General features: G+C 34.5%; 1 protein-coding gene across 1 annotated transcript in view; it reads left to right on the top strand.

Annotated features, from left to right (window-relative positions):
• The window catches only part of FAM227B (family with sequence similarity 227 member B), a 207468-nt gene that overhangs the window by 6978 nt on the left and 178869 nt on the right, over nucleotides 1–21621 (top strand). Inside the window, 5 exon segments of the mRNA XM_044917859.1 lie at nucleotides 1408–1639; nucleotides 3000–3067; nucleotides 7154–7189; nucleotides 7655–7759; nucleotides 11146–11244. Coding sequence (XP_044773794.1) covers nucleotides 1408–1639; nucleotides 3000–3067; nucleotides 7154–7189; nucleotides 7655–7759; nucleotides 11146–11244 — 540 coding nt within the window.

Genomic DNA, 21621 nt, shown 5'->3' with positions numbered 1-21621 from the left:
CTGAACAATTTAGTCCCAAAGCCATTTGGGGGCCCAAACAAGGCAGGTGTCCGTATTTGCCCTGGGGAGGAGGATATGCTGTGATGGCTCTGAGCAAGCTCTCTGAACTCAACCATGATGAGGAGAGTATTCATGTGACACCAAAGGTGTCAGAGCTCAAGGGAATGAGATGGTAGCCACCTGCAGCTGGGGACGAAGGTTTTTTCAGGGAGGTGTGGAGGTAGGCTGTGGCTTGTATGGGAATTCAGAGCCCAAGCAGGGGTAACAAAGGTGTCCCTGCAGAATTGGCAGCCTGGGATTGGATGTCAGAGTCAAAGCAGGATGAAAAGGGCATCTACATAGAAAAGAGGCTCCCAGTGGATAGGAGAGATTGGTTACCTGAAAAGATTGATCAAATATGTACATTAAAGATAATGGCAACTAGATTTTCCACTGTTAGAGATGGTAATTGTGATATGGAAAAAGAGAAAACTAAAATGTTTGGAATTGGAATTTCAGGTTTCAGGGTGAACTACATGGAGGCCAAGAAAAGACTGGGGAATTTTTAGACTGAAGGAGACTAAAGACATATGAAGCCCAAACGTAATAAGTGATACTGAACTAGATCCTTTTGCTATAAAGGGCATTACTGTTTCAGTTGGTAAGACGTGACCAGAGTCAAACTTAGATGGGAACAATGTATCAATGCCAATTCCTGATTCTGATGGTTGTATTTTGATTATGTAGGAGAATGTTTTTGTTTTTGGGAAATACACACTAATGTATTCAAGGATGATGGGGCATCAGTCAAGTAAGCAACTTACTTTCAAATGATTCAGAAAGGTTTTTTGTAAAACATGTGAAACTTTTGGGGTACCTGGGTGGCCCAGTTGTTAAGGGTCTGCTTTCAGCTCAGGTCATGATCCCAGGGTCCTGGGATCTAGCCAGCATCAGGCTCTCTTAGCTAGAAGCCTGCTTCTCCCTCTCCCACTCCCCCTGCTTGTGTTCCCTCTCTCGCTGTGTCTCTTTCTGTCATATAAATAAATAAAATCTTTAAAAAAAAATCTGAAACTTCTAAAGTTTATGATTGTTTCACTTTTTAGAAATGCATTTAATGAAAAGTAATGCTGTGTTGTACAATATGTTGGGCACGTGAAACTAATATAACATTGTATGTCAATTATACTTCAGTAATGTAAAAGAAGGTAATGCTGTGGAATTAAATCTCAGTTTTAGTTCATTGATTTAGAACTCTATTATTTAAATTTAAATATAATTAAATTAATATAAATATTTTTATTAATATAAATTTAATTATATCATTATAATTAAATTTAAATAATTAAGTTAAAATTAAATATAATTTAAATTTTTAAATTATTTCAATTTAAAAATGACTTAGGTTATATTCTCTCACATTTTTTGCAGGATTATTGGCCAAGGGAAATCCATTTTGGAGATAGTGATGAATGGTTACACACTGTGAAGAAAATAAAAGAAGATAGTTCATTTACTTCAATTTATACACATCTGTGGGAAACTGTCCCTCAAAAACATGATGCACTCATGGCCATGGAGTCAAGATTAGGGGAATGTTCAGTCCTTTTGAAAAGCCATGCCTCTAAAATATTTGATTGGAGGAGCATAATTTTTGATACAAGTAAACCTTATTTTTGATGAGTAAAGTAATGGTCAGTTTTGTGTGTCTGTGTGCATTCTCATAAAGGATGAAATCCTAATGTATAAAATATCTACGAACATAAACATTATTTTATTTTTAAAACTTCTTCATTTCCACAGAGTTCAATCAAGATTTTTAGTTGAACATGAACATGTGGATTTAATGAAAGTGTTGTTAGGACAAAGCCTAAAATAGTTGTGAACTTTGTTAAGCTGCAGCGGAGGTGGCTGAGTATCAGGGAAACAGGGTTGGATCAGTTCTATATTGGTACTTGAGACAAGCAAGTCAGCAAGGGTCAGAACATAAGAACAGAAACACATAAAATCCAAAGTAAGTTGAGCTACATGAACTAGGTTAGCTTGTAGGAAGTGTTTAGAATTCAGTGGTGAAAAACTGCAGACTGAGGAAAAAGTGTATCTGCCAGTAACGATCATTTTTACTTCTTTTCAGTATTCATACAACATTTTTCTTATCTAGTTGTATTTATTAATACTTCCAGAATAGTTTTAGATACTAATGGTGATTCTTGTATCATTCTTTATGTAATTGGCAAACTTATCATAATACAATCCTTAAAAATGATAATATTAGTTGTACTTATAAAGTATTTTCTAGGTATTAAATGCATTTAATTAGTTATATTACTTAAATATTTAATATCCTTTTTTGACCTTGGTTTTTCAAATTCTGAGAATTTGTTTATTATACTACTAATAAATTCACTACTATTTTATTTTAAATTTTCATATTGAATTTTTAATCACTTTTTAAATTAAAAAAATATTTTTGAAATTATATAAGCTATATATATTATATAGAGAGAGAGAGAAGGAGGGAGACATATAGAGAGCGTGAGCAAGCACAGGTGTGCACTTTCAAAAAAATAATTTTATACTCATTATCCTCAATATGTAAATATCTGAGTTTGGACTCCAGTCTGGGTTACCTGACTTCAAAGTTGTCCCCCATAAACTTTCACTAGGCCTTGCTCCAAAGTACTGTACTTCACTGAATTTAAGGTGACCATGAAACAAACAGACATAAGTAGCTGAGCTATTTGAAAAACATGGGCTTGTTCAGTAGGAAGGTATTGAGGTAAAACTTTAGATTTATGAGTAAGTACCAAAGATATATTAGTTGGAACATGAGATTTCTAAAAAGAGGAAACAGAAGATACAATATTCATTCATTCAACTAAGGGTATGCATGTCTAGCATTATGCTTATCAAAATAGTTGATCTCATTGAATAGTTTTATATATAATTTCTTTAAAGCATTTAAATTTTTTTCACTTTAAAAGATATATATGTGTGTACATATATGTCTCATTCTTTTAAAGGTTCTAAAGGAAATTTGGAAAGATACAAGGCATTTCTAAGGAAGTACCATAGGAGAAAGAAGATAATGGTATGGTATTTGTTTTCATCTTCCTTGAAAAATTATATTTTCACAGAAAATTATTATAATTTCACAGATAAGCACTGATAGAATATTTTTTTAATTTTCTTGTTAGTCTTTTATTGTCTATTTGTGTATCTATCTATGTGTTTTTAAAATAGCTAGACTCATATTCTTCTTTACACACTTAATATTAGAATGCTCGCATTTTCACATTACTATAAATTACTTGAAGACTTAATTTAATGTATACATTCCAACCTCCAGTTATTTAATAATTTATAATAACCTATACTTAGTAGTGCAGGTTCTATATCAGTCCTCTTCTTTAGAAAAAATTAACAATTCTTTCTGATTATTTAGAATTGCTTTGTAAATTTAAAAAAAAAAACTCTGATTTTTTTAATTAGAATTATAATAGACTTTGAATTACTTTTAGAAACTTAATCCTTTTCAAAAATACATTCTAAAATTATATAATGTTAAGGCTATAAAGACTTTAAGTGCCACCACTAGTCTATCCACCTCACTAAATGTTATTTTTCAATTTTCAAAATTACTTTATTTTTTCCTGATTATGACTAAAGTAGTCATTTTAGAAAATTAGAAGAAATAGATGAGCAGTAGAAAGGATAAGCACCCTAATTCTATCATTTATAGATAAATCGCATGTACGTCACTATCTAGTTGTTGCTTTCATTCTTTTATTTAATTTTAAAAAATAATTTAGAAAATTCAGAGTAAATTATATATTTGTAATTCATTAAATGTATTATGAAATTTTCATTAATATATATTCTCCACCATCTTAAAAGTAAACTAATGTAATAGCCCTTTGGTTAGACATTCAGGTAATTTTCATTATTCACTATTATTTACAAAGCTGTTGTGAACATATTTGGAACTAAAGATTGTGCTTGTCCATGATTATTTTCTTAACATAAATTTCCGGAGGTGGAACCACATAGGAAAAGAAATGCGATAATCTAAGTGTTTTGATACCTATTGACAAATTGTTCTCTAGAAAGGCAGTACCAATTTATAACAATAGGGTTTGTGATTGATCTCTTATCCATTTCCTTGTCAACATTTAATACTATATTTTTTGTGGTTTGCACAGTTGATAAGCATAAATGTTATCAATTGTGTATGTTTTACTAATGAAGTTGATACTTTAGGTTTTTCTTAGTCTTTGTGTTTCTTTTTCTGTGAATTGCCTATTTATGAAATTTGGCCTTTTTTTTTGGCTGTTCTTTTTTTTTTATTTCTAAGAGCTGTTTATGCTTTAAAAATATTAACCCCTTCAGTAATATGTATTTCTTTGTTGCCTTTTAAAAGGGTTTTTTTGACATATAGAATTTTACATTTTTATGGATCTATAATTTTCTTTTGAAGTTTTCTGCCTTTAGTGCCATATTTAAGAAGACTTTCTTTGTCAGAAGATCATACATATATGCACTTGTGTTCTCTTCTATTATTATTGCAGATATTTGTGTGTGTGTGTGTATTTAATTCTTTAATCTACCTAGTGTTTATTTTTGTGTAAGAAAGTAAAACAAGGATTTTATTTTAGGTCATCAGTAAATTTGTGTGATTTTCTTCATATAAGTTCTAAATATTCCCTGTTAAATTTATTCTTAGGTATCTTAAATTTTTATTACTAATGTCCGTGAAATTGCTTTTCCATTATGTTACTCAGTGGGTTATTGTTGGCATATAGGAAATTATTTTTGGTATATACATATTATTCAAGAATGTTAATGGTTTCTCATCTTGTCTTTGATTTGGAAAGAATGCTAGTACTTTGCTACAAGCATCATTTTAAATGTTTAGATAGCTATCTTTTTTTAGATTAATGAAATTTATTTCTATTCCTAGTTTATTAAAGCTTTGTGGATATGGTGTAGATTAGATATAGATCAGTTAGAGATCTAGATACAGGTATTGCTGTGCTCAGACACTTGAAAAAGAATCTTCATGGTTTGAAATGGAGAGGAAAATAATCTGTGATGATAGCAGAAGCTACTTTCAACCTTTAATCTCTGTGGCAGATTACATTAATAACTTTTTTTTTTTAAAGATTTTATTTATTTATTTGACAGAGAGACACAGCGAGAGAGGGAACACAAGCAGTGGGGAGTGGGAGAGGGAGAAGCAGGCTCTCCGCTGAGCAGGGAGCCCGATGTGGGGCTCGATCCCAGGACCCTGGGATCATGACCTGAGCCGAAGGCAGACGCTTAATGACTGAGCCACCCAGGCGCCCGACATTAATAACTTTTCCAAAGTTGAGACATTCTTATATTCTTAGGGTATACTTTTTTATTGCATTACTGGATTTGATATGCTATTGTTTTGTGTGGATGTTTGCATCCATGTTTGATAAGATATGATTTTCTTTTGGTTTTGGTATCAAAATTTTACTAAACCCAGAAAATGGGTTACTTAGCTTTATTTCTCTTTCTAGTCTGTAGACTATAGAGCATAGTAGTTATATAGGGATATCATTTGTTTTATATATATATGTGTGTGTGTATATATATATGTGTGTGTATATATATGTATATATACATTTGTTCTTTGGATGTTTGGCAAAAGTCAACTATGCACTTCAGTTGATTTGATTATTATTTATATTTTCCAGAAGGGAAGAGGTAGGCCGGTAACAAAGCTGTGTGGGGGCGCCTGGGTGGCTCAGATGGTTCAGCGTCTGCCTTCGGCTCAGGTCATGATCCCAGGGTCCTGGGTTCGAGGCCCGCATTGGGCTCCCTGCTCAGCAGGAAGCCTGCTTCTCCCTCTGCCTCTCTCTCTGTCTCTGTCTCTTATGAATAAATAAAATCTTTAAAAAAAAAAAAAAGCTGTGTGGAAGTTAACAGATTTCATAAATATCAACTTGGGTAGATTGTCAAAACATAATATTGAGTGGAAAAAAGTGAATTACTAAATAATATGTACAGTTGATACCATTTCTTTAAATTTTATTTATTTTTAAAGATTTTATTTATTTATTTGACGGACAGCGAGAGAGGGAACACAAGCAGGGGGAGTGGGAGAGGGAGAAGCAGGCTTGCCGCCAAGCAGGGAGCTCGATGCAGGGCTCGATCCCAGGACTCTGGGATCATGACCTGAGCCGAAGGCAGACGCTTAACAACTGAGCCACCCAGGCGCCCCTCATTCTCTTTCTTTTAGCAATCTGTTATCATTCTTTCAAATTTGTTTCCTATGTCATTTCCTCTATAATGTGTGTTTTGTATAATGTGTGTGTGTGTGTATGATTTGCCTGTGAGCTTAGTTATTTCTGGAAGAAGTGGGGATGTGGAAATTAATAAACAATTTATCAACATGTCTGGATGATCAAAAACTAATGTATACAGAAGGCTACTTAATCTCTGTGTAAAGTAGTATGGTGGACATAGAGATGCACCACCCAGATTCCCCGTCAAGGAAGAATCTGTTGTCCTAGCTGCTAAGAGTGCTGTTAGTGGGGCACCCTTCAGCTGTCAACCCCTTTGGGGTTGCTTCACCTACAGAGAACTTCTTCCAAAGACATACCCTTCCAGGAACCACCTACATCCAGTGACTGATCAAGTTGTGGGCAGAAAGGCCTGGCTCTTTCAACCCAATGCAGGACAACTATGATAGGCCCTTTCAGCTCTAGAGCCCCTTTTAGAGTCCACTGAGGCTGTTAGACTTGTATCATAGCTGATTTCTCCAACTTCCCAATTATGCCTCTCCCCTTGCCTTCTGTAGATATTGATCCCAAAGGCACTCCCAATAGACATTCGGACTACTAAACTCCACCTCAGAGTCTATTTCTCAGGGAACCAGAAGTGCAATAAGTAGTTTTATATTTCTATTATAGCCCTTATCTCTCTGTTTTGTTTGTATATGTATCTGATTCCCCTATTGAACTATGACTAGCCTGAGGGCAAGGACCATCTTTGTATTCCTACCCTCTAGCACAGTGACAGCAGTCTAGGCTTCAGTAGGAGATACACACACACACACACACACACACACACACACACACACACTTAACTGAACAAATTTACAAAATATAATTTAGAATTTTAAAGATTTTATTTAAATGTTTTCCAGCTTTCAGATGAAATGGAGACAAAGAAGACTGTAGAGGTATTTAAAATTTCTGTTCTATAAGATTATGTATCAGAAGTATTATATAGAAATAATGAATGTTTACAATAATATAGATTTAGCTATAAATATAGATGGGGCTGTAAGAGAGAGAGGTGGAAACAGGCATAGACACTTTCTCCTTCTGCCTAGTCTTTCTTTATGGGTAGTCTAGCTAAAATTCTTGATCATTTGAGTTGTCAAAGTTGGTTCTGAAATATGATTTTGTTTTGCTTTTGGATTTGGCATATGAATATGCCAGGGCTCTTAATTTGAGAGAATCAGAAAATAGGAAGATTTTTTAAAAGTAGGATAAATAGTTTTCACTTATTTTAATAAATGGAAGTAAAATAATTATGTTAATGAGTTATGGTTAAATATTTATCTGTCTTCTGTAGTCCTGTGAGACGACTTTACTGGAAAGGGTAAAGTAATGACTGTTGTGTGATATTTCCCTCTTTCTAGGGTTGCAGCTTCTCAGGATTCAAAACAAATGAGCTTACTCAACTACCCAGACATTTGGATGCTGAACGAATTTATCTTTTTATTTTAAAAGCCCATAACTTTGATGTACGTAAACATTTTTATTGTATGATACATTTTGAGAATATGATTTCATGAATCAGACTTTTATTTAAAGCTATGACAAATTAGGTGATAAGCATGATTGAATTTTGAAGGCCTTAAGTCTGGCAGGAAAAGACCAGTGATGTTTAATGCTTTGATCACCAGAAAAGAATGTATTAGATTCTGTGTTACTGCCTCAGGTGTCTGAGGTTGCTACTGTGCATTGTCTTGGCATGTGACTGTAATGAGTGTTTTCCCCTCCCTCTGCCTGCTTTATCAGCTCAAGAGATTTTAGTCTGTTTATTTTGACCCCAGAATAACTTATGAGAGCCCTTCTCTACAACACCACCTTTTTCCAAGTGTCTGGGGAATTTTTGAGTAGTATCCCTATAAGATAGCAAATTGAAAAACTGCAGGCATAGACAGTAACTAGATCATTGCCCATTGCTTGCGAAGGGTAGGATGAGAGTTGGGTGCTACCTAATATTGATTTCCCCCTTAAATATTAGGCGGTCACCTAACAAGGTTTCTATTTCTTGCAGGTTTCAACAATGTTCCTTATACCCCAGGCAGATTCCTTCCAGATAGTTCTCTGGGATGGACTTGGCCTTGGAGTGAATTACCTAAACCCCTCCTAGAAGGGGGCCAAGTCCATCCCTCACCTCCCCATACCTCACCTCCCCATCCCTCACCTCTCCATCCCTCACCTCCAGCCTTCCTGTGCCTCTTCATTTCTCAACATAAAATCCCTGTTGTTTTCTCTCCTACTATAGTTCATCAGAAAGAGCATAATCCACCATTAAACCCTGTTTTTTCACTCTCTTCAAGATGTCATGTTCCAAGAAGTAGAGTGTGATTGACCTGTTTACCCCTCAGTTAGGCAACTACAGAGCACCTAAATTGACAATTATATCTAGAATGATTCAGTAATGATACTCTGTCTTATTTTCCATACTGATAACAAATGTTTTTCAATTCTCTTTTATATTTTGTGGGATTTTGGTGAGAGTAAAGGCTTAGTCTGCCCCCTTTATATGATCACCTGATCCCATTTTTGTAGAGAAAAACTATAGATGCTAATTGTAGTTATGCCTGGATCATGAGCCTATTTATTTGTTTCTCTGACTATATTTTCACAATTTCCTTGGGAAAAAGGCTTTATTGTTATAAAAAGAAATTGATAAATTATTGTTGTTAAAATAAGTTTATAAATGTTCTGGGTAATCTATAATATTCTAACATTCCATGTTCTAAGATGGTACTGTATTTTAAATATGGATGCATGTACATCTAACGCAAATCATAAGGCAATCACATAAATAAGGCATAGATGTACAGCTATGAGAAATTATTAATATGGTTAATTTGGAGGATACTGGCATCATTGAAAGAAATAGGGAAGTGAGGAGTGGAAGTAGATATGGGTAGGGGGTGGGTGGAGTATGACAAGCATCTGGGTATATCTGGGCATAGATACCAGTGTTTTATTTGTTAATACCCCTACCTGATTTCAAAAAAAGAATTTAAATTGGCTTACTATAGCATGTACAATGCAATGGCATTGAAATAAATAGATAATGAAATTAGAGTGAAGAGAATATAAGTGTAGGAAAATAAAAATATCAGGAAAGGTTATTTCATAGAAATGCTTATAGTAACAGACCAAGAGATTGAATTTATGGATCTGAAACTTGGAAAGAGAAGGTTATAGGTTTACTGTTACATGAATGAAGGTATGGGAATCCATGGAATTGATGAATTCACCTAAACCCATCAAAACACATTCCTGTGCCATACAGTCATTATCCTCTGTATCACCCAGAACGGAACTGTGGCTACAGGTGATGCTCAGTAAAAATTTTATTGAATTAAAATGAGTGAAAAATGACCTATATTATAAATAAGAGGAGCAAGCTAAGCCACAGGCATACTGATATACAGGAATAGACATTCTAGAGAAAATTAGAAGTAATTTTATCCAACCTAGACTCAATGTTAGAACCAAGTTAGATAATCTAAGTTTTAAGGTATGTTTACATTTACTTGACTCAAAAAAGTATCACAAAGTCGGGAGGGGAGAGGAGAGAACCATTTAACTTTTTAAACTGGGTTTTGGGCTTCTTAGCCAATTTTAATTTTTTGGTTGTTTTGACTAAATATTGATATACTTTAAAGAACTTGAAATTTTACTGAAAAAGGAAGTTAGTGATACTAAGCATAACCAAACTTAGAAACAGTTATGGAGTTAGTGTATACTTAAAAGCATCTTTGCTTGAAATTTGCAAATAATTTAAACAAAATTATTTTCCCCCATATTTCAATTTTCTACTTTTTTCTTTATGTATTTCACATATCTTCTTTGTAATGAAAAAATACTAAATCTAAGCTGTTAAGTACTAAGTACTAAATTGAAGCTGTTACCAATGTACTCCATACTATAATTAGTGGCCTATGGAAGACAAGTGCCCCCACAGAATATGTAAGTAATCTTTTTGGTATAAAAGTTTGCATGATGTCCTTTTTGTAGACATATGTTGAGGAACAGGAATTTGTACCTATGGATTTCATTAAAGTAAGTCTTGAACTCTATTGAATCTGGTATTTAAAAACTTTTAGTAAATAAGTAAGATAAAAATGATCTATTGAATGTGACTATTCAAACCAAGATTTACCTTATGTGACAATTTTTTATCAATTTCTTTACACTCTGTTTGGATGGAGTCTAGACTTATGATGGGGTTTTTTGGGATAGAATTCAAAGATATCTGTCTTTAGAAATTATAGCATGTACCTTGGAGTTTGCTGTTCTTTGTCTAGCCTACACTGTCATTTCAATAGTTACTAGGCAAATGTAGTTGTTGAGTATATGAAATGTGATTAGTGTGACTGATGAATTTATTTTATTTCTTTTAATTTATATATAAATTTTAAAACTAATAGTTGATTCCGTTATTGAAAACTTTCAATTATGGTTGGAGCAAAATCACAACTATGTATTTATGAAGCCTGAATACTGATCTAGTATTTATGATGAAAATTTATTGTTCAAATTGAGATGTGCTTTAAGTATAAAATATATACAATATTTGAAAGACTTATTCCCACAAAAGAATGCAAAATATTTCATTAAGAATTTAATGCCCATATGTTGAAATAACATTTTAAATATATTTGATTTAATAAACTTTATCCTTAAAATTAATTTCACTTTTTATTTTTATAAAGTGGCTACTAAAAAATTTAATATTATATATATATGGCACAATTAAATTTCTTTTGAAAAATGCTAGTCTATAACCACAGAATACATACTCTTTATAAAGCCTATTTGCATTAACATGTTTTATAATGGACTTTAATTTGACCTCCATGCATCTTTTGTTCCATAGGAAAAGGTTTTCAAAATCTGGAAGACCCATTTTCTCTCAGAAGCCTCTATTGCCCTTTTACATGATTCCTTTTGGTGGTGGTTTCTGCATAAATTTAAGGTATAATGTTATTTTTTTTTTAATATTCTTATGTTAATCCCCATACATTATATCATTAGTTTTAGGGGTAGTGTTCCATGATTCATTGTTTGTGCATAACACCCAGTGCTCCATGCATAATGTGCCCTCAATACCCATCACCAGGCTAACCCATCCTCCCACCCCCCTCCCCTCTAGAACCCTCAGTTTGTTTTTCAGAGTCCATCGTCTCTCATGGTTCGTCTACCCCTCCGATTCCCCCCCCCTTCATTCTTCCCCTCCTGCTACCTTCTTCTTCTTCTTCTTCTTCTTTTTTTTTCTTAACATATATTGCATTATTTGTTTCAGAGGTACAGATCTGAGATTCAACAGTCTTGCACAATTCACAGCGCTTACCAGAGCACATACCCTCCCCAGTGTCTATATATATTTAAACTGGGTTTTGGGCTTCTTAGCCAATTTTAATTTTTTGGTTGTTTTGACTAAATATTGATATACTTTAAAGAACTTGAAATTTTACTAAAAAAGGAAGTTAGTGATACTAAGCATAACCAAACTTAGAAACAGTTATGGAGTTAGTGTATACTTAAAAGCATCTTTGCTTGAAATTTGCAAATAATTTAAACAAAATTATTTTCCCCCATATTTCAATTTGGGGGGACCAGCAACCCTCAGTTTGTTTCCTGCCATTAAGAATTCCTCATATCAGTGAGGTCATATGATACATGTCTTTCTCTGTTTGACTTATTTCACTCAACATAATACCCTCCAGTTCCATCCACATCGTTGCAAATGGCAAGATCTCATTCCTTTTGATGCCTGCATAATATTCCATTGTATATATATACCACATCTTCTTTATCCATTCATCTGTTGATGGACATCTTGGCTCTTTCCACAGTTTGGCTATTGTGGACATTGCTGCTATAAACATCGGGGTGCACGTACCCTTTCGGACACCCTACTTTTTTTTTTTTTTTAAAGATTTTATTTATTCATTCATGAGAGACAGAGAGAGAGAGAGGCAGAGGGAGAAGCAGGCTCCCAAGGAGCAGAGAGCCCGATGCGGGACTCGATCCCAGGACCCTGGGATCATGACCTGAGCCTAAGGCAGACACTTAACCATCTGAGCCACCCAGGTGCCCAAGGATCCCTACTTTTGTATCTTTGGGGTAAATACCCAGTAGTGCAATTGCTGGATCATATGGTAGCTCTATTTTCAACTTTTTGAGGAACCTCCATACTGTTTTCCAGAGTGGCTGCACCAGCTTACATTCCCACCAACAGTGTAGGAGGGTTCCCCTTTCTCTGCATCCCCGCCAACATCTGTCGTTTCCTGACTTGTTAATTTTAACCATTCTGACTGGTGTGAGGTGGTATCTCATTGAGGTTTTGATTTGGATTTCCCTGATGCTGAGTGATATTGAGCACTTTTTCTTTTTTTTTTTAAAGATTTTTTATTTATTTATTTGACAGAGAGAGACACAGCGAGAGAGGGAACACAAGCAGGGGGAGTGGGAGAGGGAGAAGCAGGCTTCCCGCAGAGCAGGGAGCCCGATGCGGGGCTTGATCCCAGGACTCTGGGATCATGACCTGAGCTGAAGGCAGACGCTTAACAACTGAGCCACCCAGGCGTCCCGAGCACTTTTTCATGTGTCTGTGGCCATTTGGATGTCTTCTTTGGAAAAATGTCTGTTCATGTCTTCTGCCCATTTCTTGATTGGATTCTTTGTTCTTTGGGTGTTGAGTTTGATGAGTTCTTTATAGATTTTGGATACTAGCCCTTTATCTGATATGACATTTGCAAATATCTTCTCCCATTCTGTCGGTTGTCTTTTGGTTTTGTTGACTGTTTCCTTTGCTGTGCAAAAGCTTTTTATCTAGATGAAGTCCCAAGAGTTCATTTTTGCCCTTGCTTCCCTTGCCTTTGGCAATGTTTCTAGGAAGAAGTTGCTGTGGCTGAGGTCAAAGAGGTTGCTGCCTGTGTTCTCCTTTAGGATATTGATGGACTCCTGTCTCACATTGAGGTCTTTCAACCATTTGGAGTCTATTTTTGTGTGTGGTGTATGGAAATGGTCCAGTTTCATTCTTCTGCATGTGGCTATCCAATTTTCCCAACACCATTTGTTGAAGAGACTGTCTTTGTTCCATTGGACATTCTTTCCTGCTTTGTCAAAGATGAGTTGACCATAGAGTTGAGGGTCCATTTCTGGGCTCTCTATTCCATTCCATTGATCTATGTGTCTGTTTTTGTGCCAGTACCGTACTGTCTTGATGATCACAGCTTTGTAATAGAGCTGGAAGTCCGGAATTGTGATGCCACCGGCTTTGCTTTTCTTTTTCAACATTCCTCTGGCTATGCAGGGTCTTTTCTGGTCCCATACAAATTATAGGATTATTTGTTCCATTTCTTTGAAAAAAGTGGATGGTATTTTGATGGGGATTGCATTGAATGTGTAGATTGCTCTAGGTAGCATTGACATCTTCACAATATTTGTTCTTCCAATCCATGAGCATGGAACGTTTTTCCATTTCTTTGTGTCTTCCTCAATTTCTTTCATGAGTATTTTATAGTTTTCTGAGTACAGATCCTTTGTCTCTTTGGTTAGATTTATTCCTAGGTATCTTATGGTTTGGGGTGCAATTGTAAATGGGATCGACTCCTTAATTTCTCTTTCTTCTGTCTTGTTGTTGGTGTATAGGAATGCCACTGACTTCTGTGCATTGAGTTTATATCCTGCCACTTTACTGAATTCCTGTATGAGTTCTAGCAGTTTTGGGGTGGAGTCTTTTGGGTTTTCCACATAAAGTATCATATCATCTGCAAAGAGTGAGAGTTTGACTTCTTTGCCGATTTGGATGCCTTTGATTTCTTTTTGTTGTCTGATTGCTGAGGCTAGGACTTCCAATACTATGTTGAATAGCAGTGGTGATAGTGGACATCCCTGCCACGTTCCTGACCTTAGGGGGAAAGCTCTCAGTTTTTCCCCACTGAGAATGATATTTGCTATAGGTTTTTCATAGATGGCTTTTATGATATTGAGGTATGTACCCTCTATGCCTATACTCTGAAGAGTTTTGATCAAGAAAGGATGCTGTACTTTGTCAAAAGCTTTTTCTGCATCTATTCAGAGGATCATATGATTCTTGTTCTTTCTTTTGTTAATGTATTGTATCACATTGATTGATTTGCAGATGTTGAACCAACCTTGCAGCCCAGGGATCAATCCCGCTTGGTCGTGGTGAATAATCCTCTTAATGTACTGTTGGATCCTACTGGCTAGTATTTTGGTGAGAATTTTTGCATCCATGTTCATCAGGGATATTGGTCTGTAATTCTCCTTTTTGAAGGGGTCTTTGTCTGGTTTTGGGATCAAGGTAATGCTGGCCTCATAAAACGAGTTTGGAAGTTTTCCTTCCATTTCTATTTTTTGGGACAGTTTCAGAAGCATAGGTATTAATTCTTCTTGAAATGTCTGGTAGAATTCCCCTGGGAAGCCATCTGGCCCTGGCCTTTTGTTTTTTGGGAGATTTTTGATGACTGCTTCAATTTCCTTAGTGGTTATAGGTCAGTTCAGGTTTTCTATTTCTTCCTGGTTCAGTTTGGTAGTTGATACATCTCTAGGAATGCATCCATTTCTTCCACGTTATCTAATTTGCTGGCATAGAGTTGCTCATAATATGTTCTTAGAATTGTTTGTATTTCTTTGGTGTTGGTTGTGATCTCTCCTCTTTCATTCATGATTTTGTTTATTTGGGTCATTTCTCTTTTCTTTTTGATAAGTCTGGCCAGGGGTTTATCAATCTTGTTAATTCTTTCAAAGAACCAGCTCCTAGTTTCATTGATCTGTTCTACTGTTCTTTTGGTTTCTATTTCATTGATTTCTGGTCTTATCTTTATTATTTCTCTTCTCCTGCTGGGTTTAGGCTTTATTTGCTGTTCTTTCTGCAGCTCCTTTAGGTGTAGGGTTAGGTTGTGTACTTGAGACCTTTCTTGTTTCTTGAGAAAGGCTTGTATTGCTATATACTTTCCTTTTAGGACTGCCTTTGCTGCATCCCAAAGATTTTGAATAGTTGTGTTTTCATTTTCATTGGTTTCCATGTATTTTTTTAATTCTTCTTTAATTTCCTGGTTGACCCATTCATTCTTCAGTAGGATGCTTTTTAGCCTCCATGTATTTGAGTTCTTTCCGACTTTCCTCTTGTGATTGAGTTCTAGTTTCAAAGCATCTATCCTCCCGAATATCGCCTCGGATTCACTTCTCCGCACGTCCTACCTTCCAGAAAGTGGTCGCTTTTCTGATGAGAGTTGTTGCTATTCTTTTCTTTGATCTCCTGTTGAGTTTGTAGGTGTTCAGAATGGTTTGATCCCTATCCAGCTGAATTCCTGAGAGGAGATGAAATCCAGGTCTCCTACTCCTCTGCCATCTTGCTCTGCCCCCGGTATAATGTTATCTTTTAAACTTCTTTTTTTTAAGTTGATTTGTGGCACAGTTAATTTTTTAGTAGAGGTGGCACTGGTACAAAAAAATATTTTTCTAGATCCTTTCACAGAACTTGGATTTTTAGTATTCCACATATGTTAGAAATCCTGTTTAAAATCTAGAGTTCTTTCAGAGGAGTTAAAACTTCAATATGGATTTCAAAGATACTGAGTCTTCATTAATCAGAAAAAGATCAGTGAAATCAAGCAGTGTAATGAATAATAAAGTTGTAGCTTAACTTAGTATTATGATGTGCTGACCAACAGCTAAACAGAAAACCCACTCCAAATCAGTGACATTGAAGGAGGTTTCATTTGGAAAATAGTCTACAGAGCAGATGGAGAAAGGGTCTTTACTTGATTCGGAAAGGTAAAAAACTCTGATTAGGATTAAGAAAAAAAAGACATCTGGTTATTTGGGAAAGATATCTGGAAAACAATAGGAGAATGGAAATAAGCAGCACATGAGTCTTATGGTAGAGAATATGTGAGCCCGGAAAAAGTGGTGAATACCAACCATTATTGTGTGGTTTCTGGATCTGATGAGTGGAAGATAAGGGCAACCGCAGGGATCACATAAGCCTTAAGAAGGTGTGCCACCCTATCAAAGAAGCCTGAAAATAGACTCCACTCTCCACCTTTCCCCAGCTCAAATTACTCACACAAATCTGCTTATGGATTGTCACAGGAATTTTACACCATGAAGAAATTGGTACAAACCATTCAGTTGGTGCTTTATGTTAGAATAAACTATAGGTTAGACTAACTCTAGGTTAAGAATATCTGTCCTATATTTCTGATATTGTTAGGAGCTCTGGATGAAGCATAGGAAATGGTATATCAGTAATATAAAGATAATTGCTGAGGAAAATTTGTGAAATCAGGAGTTTCATTACCTGAAATTTCTTTCTCTAGATCTGGATCCTGAATTTATGTTTTTCCATGAAAACAGAGAAACACTACATTCCCACTTAAATCTGTTGAGATTATATATAAGAAATTTTTGAAGGAAACATAATTTAGCAGTGTTCTAGTTATTTTTTTTGTCAGGCAATAATAGGATTTTATTGCTTTGAACAAACACAGACAACACAAAAATGTTAATGACTCACTACATTTATAAGATTATTTTTGGAATAACAAGGAATTAGAATTTTTTATCATTTCCTTTTTTTTTTTTTAAGTAGGCTCCATGCCCAGCAGGGAGCCCAGTGTGGGGCTTGAACTCACAACCTTGAAATCAAGACCTGAGCTGAGATTAAAAGTTGGATGCCTAACCAACTGAGCCACCCAGGTGCCCCTAGAATTTTTTATCTTTAATCAAACTATTCTCTAGAAACTAGCTTTCTGAAATTAAAATGTAATAACTTAGTAATAATTTTAAAACGTTATAATTTAATAAGATTTCTAGTGTCATGATTTTTGACATGTTTCGAGAAGCAATATATTCAGCTGGATCCGTGTTCTGCTAGTGTTCTAGGGAACTGAAAGGGGCAATTTGGGGGTCCAGATCAAATTGAAGCAAACTTTCCATTATTTAACTAGAACTCTTCCTCTTTCATCTGTTTAGTTCATTGCATTTTATCTATGATTTTATTTCTAAGAGGGTTTATTGCTAAATATATATATGATATATATAAATATATATGTTAAAATGGATGCAAAATACGTAAGTTCTATCTACTTTGGAAGAATAAATAGTACTGGTTTTATACCTGGAATATAGTAAAACCATGAACCACTTGTTCAATTTAGTTACCAAGAGTATAATATGAAAAAATATATAATCATACTCTAGAATATAGCATGCTTCAGTATGGTGGCTCTAAAAGTTATTTCAGTGATTGTTATATGATTAATATAAAACCCAATTTCCCTTGTTTATTGCCCATGATTTAGTGATAACTTGGTCTAGTAGAAAAAATACTGAAGTTGGATCCAGAAAACTAGAATTTAAATCTTGTTTTCCCAAGTTTGAGACTGGGCTAGTCAAAAAATCACTCCTGAGCTTCACTTATCTCATCTCTAAAAAACAAAACATGTAGAAGATAACATATATCCTGCTTTTTTCCCCTAGGGTTGTTGTATTAAAAGTGACATGAATGAGAAGACACCTAGTAAACTATGAAATACTATATAAATGTAATATGAGATTCAATATAATAGAGTTAAGAGATCTGGCTTTCAAAAACAAGTTTACCCAGTTAGTAAATGATGTGACCTAGAATAGTTATTTACCTCTCTAAATCTTTCATAAATAAAAAAATCACCTACTTTACATGTTTGTTGGGTTAAATGAGAAAGTGCATGTAAAGTTGTTTGTTTATATGGAGCTACATATATAGTAAGTGTTCAGTGGATGTATCTATCATCACCATCATCATTGTCATTATTATTATTACTATTATTATTATTATATTTTTAGAACACAGTGTTCCAAAAATCGCTGGCCAATGTATAGGCTAATGACAAAAGTTTCCCTGATGATGTTTGACTAGAAGAATTTTAGTAATGATATTTCAATATGCTTAATGTTTTTAAAAATTGCCCTTGAGACTCGGGCTTCCAAAAAGATTCAGAAAGCTAGAAAGCACATCATTCCCACCCATATAACAACAAAGAAAAGCCATATAACCTATAAAATTAACAACTTTTTTGAATTCATCATATAGAGTAGATTTCAAAACAAAGAATGTTGCCAGGGGAAAAAGAGAGTAATTGTATGATGATAAAGTGGTTGATTCATCAATATAACAAAACAATCCTAAAGATATATGCACCTAGTAAAAATGCTTTGAAACACATTTAATAAAAACTTTTAAAACTTGAGGATAAATGGGAAAATTCATAAGTACAGTTAGGTGTTTCAGTACCTCATTCTCAATAATTGGTAGACTATACAGAAAACCAATAATGATATAGAAGACGAGCAATACTGTCAACCAGCTTAATTGATCTAATTTGACATTTATTAAATATTCCTCCCAACAACAACAGAACACATTAAATATTTACCAACTACTTTCTGGGCTAGGAAAACATCCTAATAAATTTAAAACTAATTCAAGTCAAACAGTATGTTTTCAGACCAAAATGGAATTATAAATGAATCAATAGAAAGCTATCCAGAAAATCCTCAAATATTTGGAAACTAAATAACACATTTCTCAGTAACTGTGGGTCAAACCAGAAATCAATAGAGAAGTTGGAAAGTATTTTGAATTTAATGAAAATACACATTAAAATTTGTGGGATGTGGGGTGCCTGGTTGGCTCAGCTGGTTAAGCATCTGCCTTTGGCTCAGGTCATGATCTCTGGGTCCTGGGATCAGGCCCTGCATCAGGCTCCCTGGTTAGTGGGAGTCTGCTTCTCCCTCTCCCCCTCCCCCACTGCTCATGCATTCACTCTCTCTCTCTCTCTTTCAAATAAATAAATAATTATGTTTTAAAAATATAAAATAAAATTTGTGGGATGTAACTCCAGCAGTATTTAGAAATTTAGAGGACTAAAATAACTATATTAGAAATAAGTAAAGTTCTCAAAAACTATGACCTCAGCTTCTATCATAAGAAACTAGAAAAAGAGGAATAAAATAAACCCAAAATAACCAGAAGAAAGGAAATAATAAAGATCAGAGAGGCAACTAATAAAAGGAAAAACTGAAAAACAAAGAAGGAATTAGAGAAAATCAATGAATCCAAAAGCCGGTCCTTCAGGAATCCTAGAAAGAGGTGATTTCAGAGGAATTGGAAGCCTGTGTTTCACAGACAGTAAGCATAGCAGAAATAAAACCCAGATACAGCTTAACACTTAATGGACTCAAACCCCTAGAGGCTAATAAAAGAAGAAGCACACCTATTTCCAAGCATAAATGCCTCAGGTTTTACTGTCCTATGAAGATGTCCAGGTCTCAAACAAAAATTAAAAAATACATGAAGAAGGAATGGAATTGATGAGTTGTTAGGTATGAAAATGTTCACCTTAACAAGATAATGCCAGATTGTTTCCAAACTGAGTGTACAAATTAATACTCCCATCATTAATGTATAAGAGTTCCTAAATAACCAAAGGTCAAAGAAGAAATCACAAGAGAAATTATAAAATACCATGAGACAAATGAAAACAAAAATACAACATAACAAAACTTATGAGATGTCGTAAAAGCAATGCTAAAAGAAAAATTTATAGCTGTAAACACATTTTAAAACAGTATCTCAAATCAACAACCTAACTTTACACATTAAGGAACTAGAAAAAGAAGAACAAATTAAACCCTAAACTAGCAGAAAGAATGAAATAATAAAGATTAGAATGGAGACAAATAGAGAATAGAAAAACAATAGAGAAAATCAACAAAACAAAAAGTTAGTTCTTTGAGAAGATCAACAAAATTGACAAAACTTCAGTTAGATTGACTAAGAAAAAGACAAAGGACTCAAATTACTAAGATCAGAAATTAAAGTGGGAACATTACTATCACCAAAGAAATAAAAAGGATTATAAGAATACTATGAACAAATGTGTGATAACAAAATTGGATAACCTATATGGAAATGGACAAATTCCTAGAAACATGCCATTTTCCAAAACTAAATCGTGAAGAAATAGACAATCTGAATAGACCTATAACTAACTAGTAAGGAGATTGAATCAGTTATCAGAAACCTCCCAACAAAGAAAAGCCCTCTACCAGATGGCTTCACTGATGAATTCTAGCAACATAAAAGAATTAATACTAATCTTCTCAAACTCTTCCAAACAATCAACAAGGGAACATTTCCTAACTCATTCTATGAGGCCAGCATTTCCCTGATACCAAAGCCAAAGATACTATAAGAAACAAAAAAATCTACACACCAATATCATCTTTGATGAATATCGCTGCAAAAATCCTCAACAAACCACTAGCAAACTCAATTCAGCAGCATATTAAAGGATTATATACTCTGACCAATGGGATTTATTCCCAGAATGCAAGTATGATTTAATATATGTTAAATAGCTTGATCTAATGGATATGCTGGTAACCTGAATACTCAACAGCTGCAGGACACATTTTCTTTTCAAGCATACTGAAATATTTAGCTACTAAGTTATTTATTAGATTTTATTTATTTATTTTTGAGAGAGAGACAGAGAGTGAGCAAGCACAAAGTGGGAGGGATGGGCAGAGGGAGGGAGAGAAGCAGACTCCCTGCTGAGCAGGAAGCCCAATGTGGGGCTTAATCCTAGGACCCTGAGATTATGAGTTGAGCCGAAGGCAGAAGTTTAACTGACTGAGTCACCCAGGCGCTCCCATACCAAAATATTTATTAAAAATGACCATACCATCTTGGCGTTTAGTCTCCTGTGGAGGTATTTATGGTATGGGCACTAGGTTGACTTAATATTAATTAAATATATATTCTGGAACTTTTTGTTTGAGATCATTTCTATTCTTCATACACATTAAGTATAGATTGTATAGTTGAAGCATGCTAAATTTCTTGACTACTAAGTTACGTATATATATAGAATCTCATTTAATTCTAACACAACCCTGTATCTTAGAACCACTGTCTATTACAAACATTGCTAACTATTAATATTTATTATTTTTGCTATTTTGTCCTTCCATAAACTTATTACACAAGTATGGGAGCTCTGTTGGGTCTTAGAAGATCTAGATTTTGGTCTGCCTCTCAATTACTTAACTTGTATAATCTTAAACCTCTTAATCTTTCTGAACATTAATGCAATCACTAAAATAGAGGGATTTAAGCTAGGTGGTAACCAACTTCCATTTTAGGTCTAAGGTCCTATGCATTTATAAATCCCAGCTCGTTTGGCTTGCCAATTTTGTAGAAAACTATGACTAAATTTGATAATTTTTGGTGTTTATTACCAAAATTGATTAATGCCAGTTTGTGCTTCTA

This window comes from Neomonachus schauinslandi, chromosome 9, assembly GCF_002201575.2.
Source record: "Neomonachus schauinslandi chromosome 9, ASM220157v2, whole genome shotgun sequence".
In the NCBI taxonomy this organism is placed as follows: Eukaryota; Metazoa; Chordata; class Mammalia; order Carnivora; family Phocidae; genus Neomonachus; species Neomonachus schauinslandi.
This window is presented reverse-complemented; position numbering and strand designations above follow the sequence as displayed.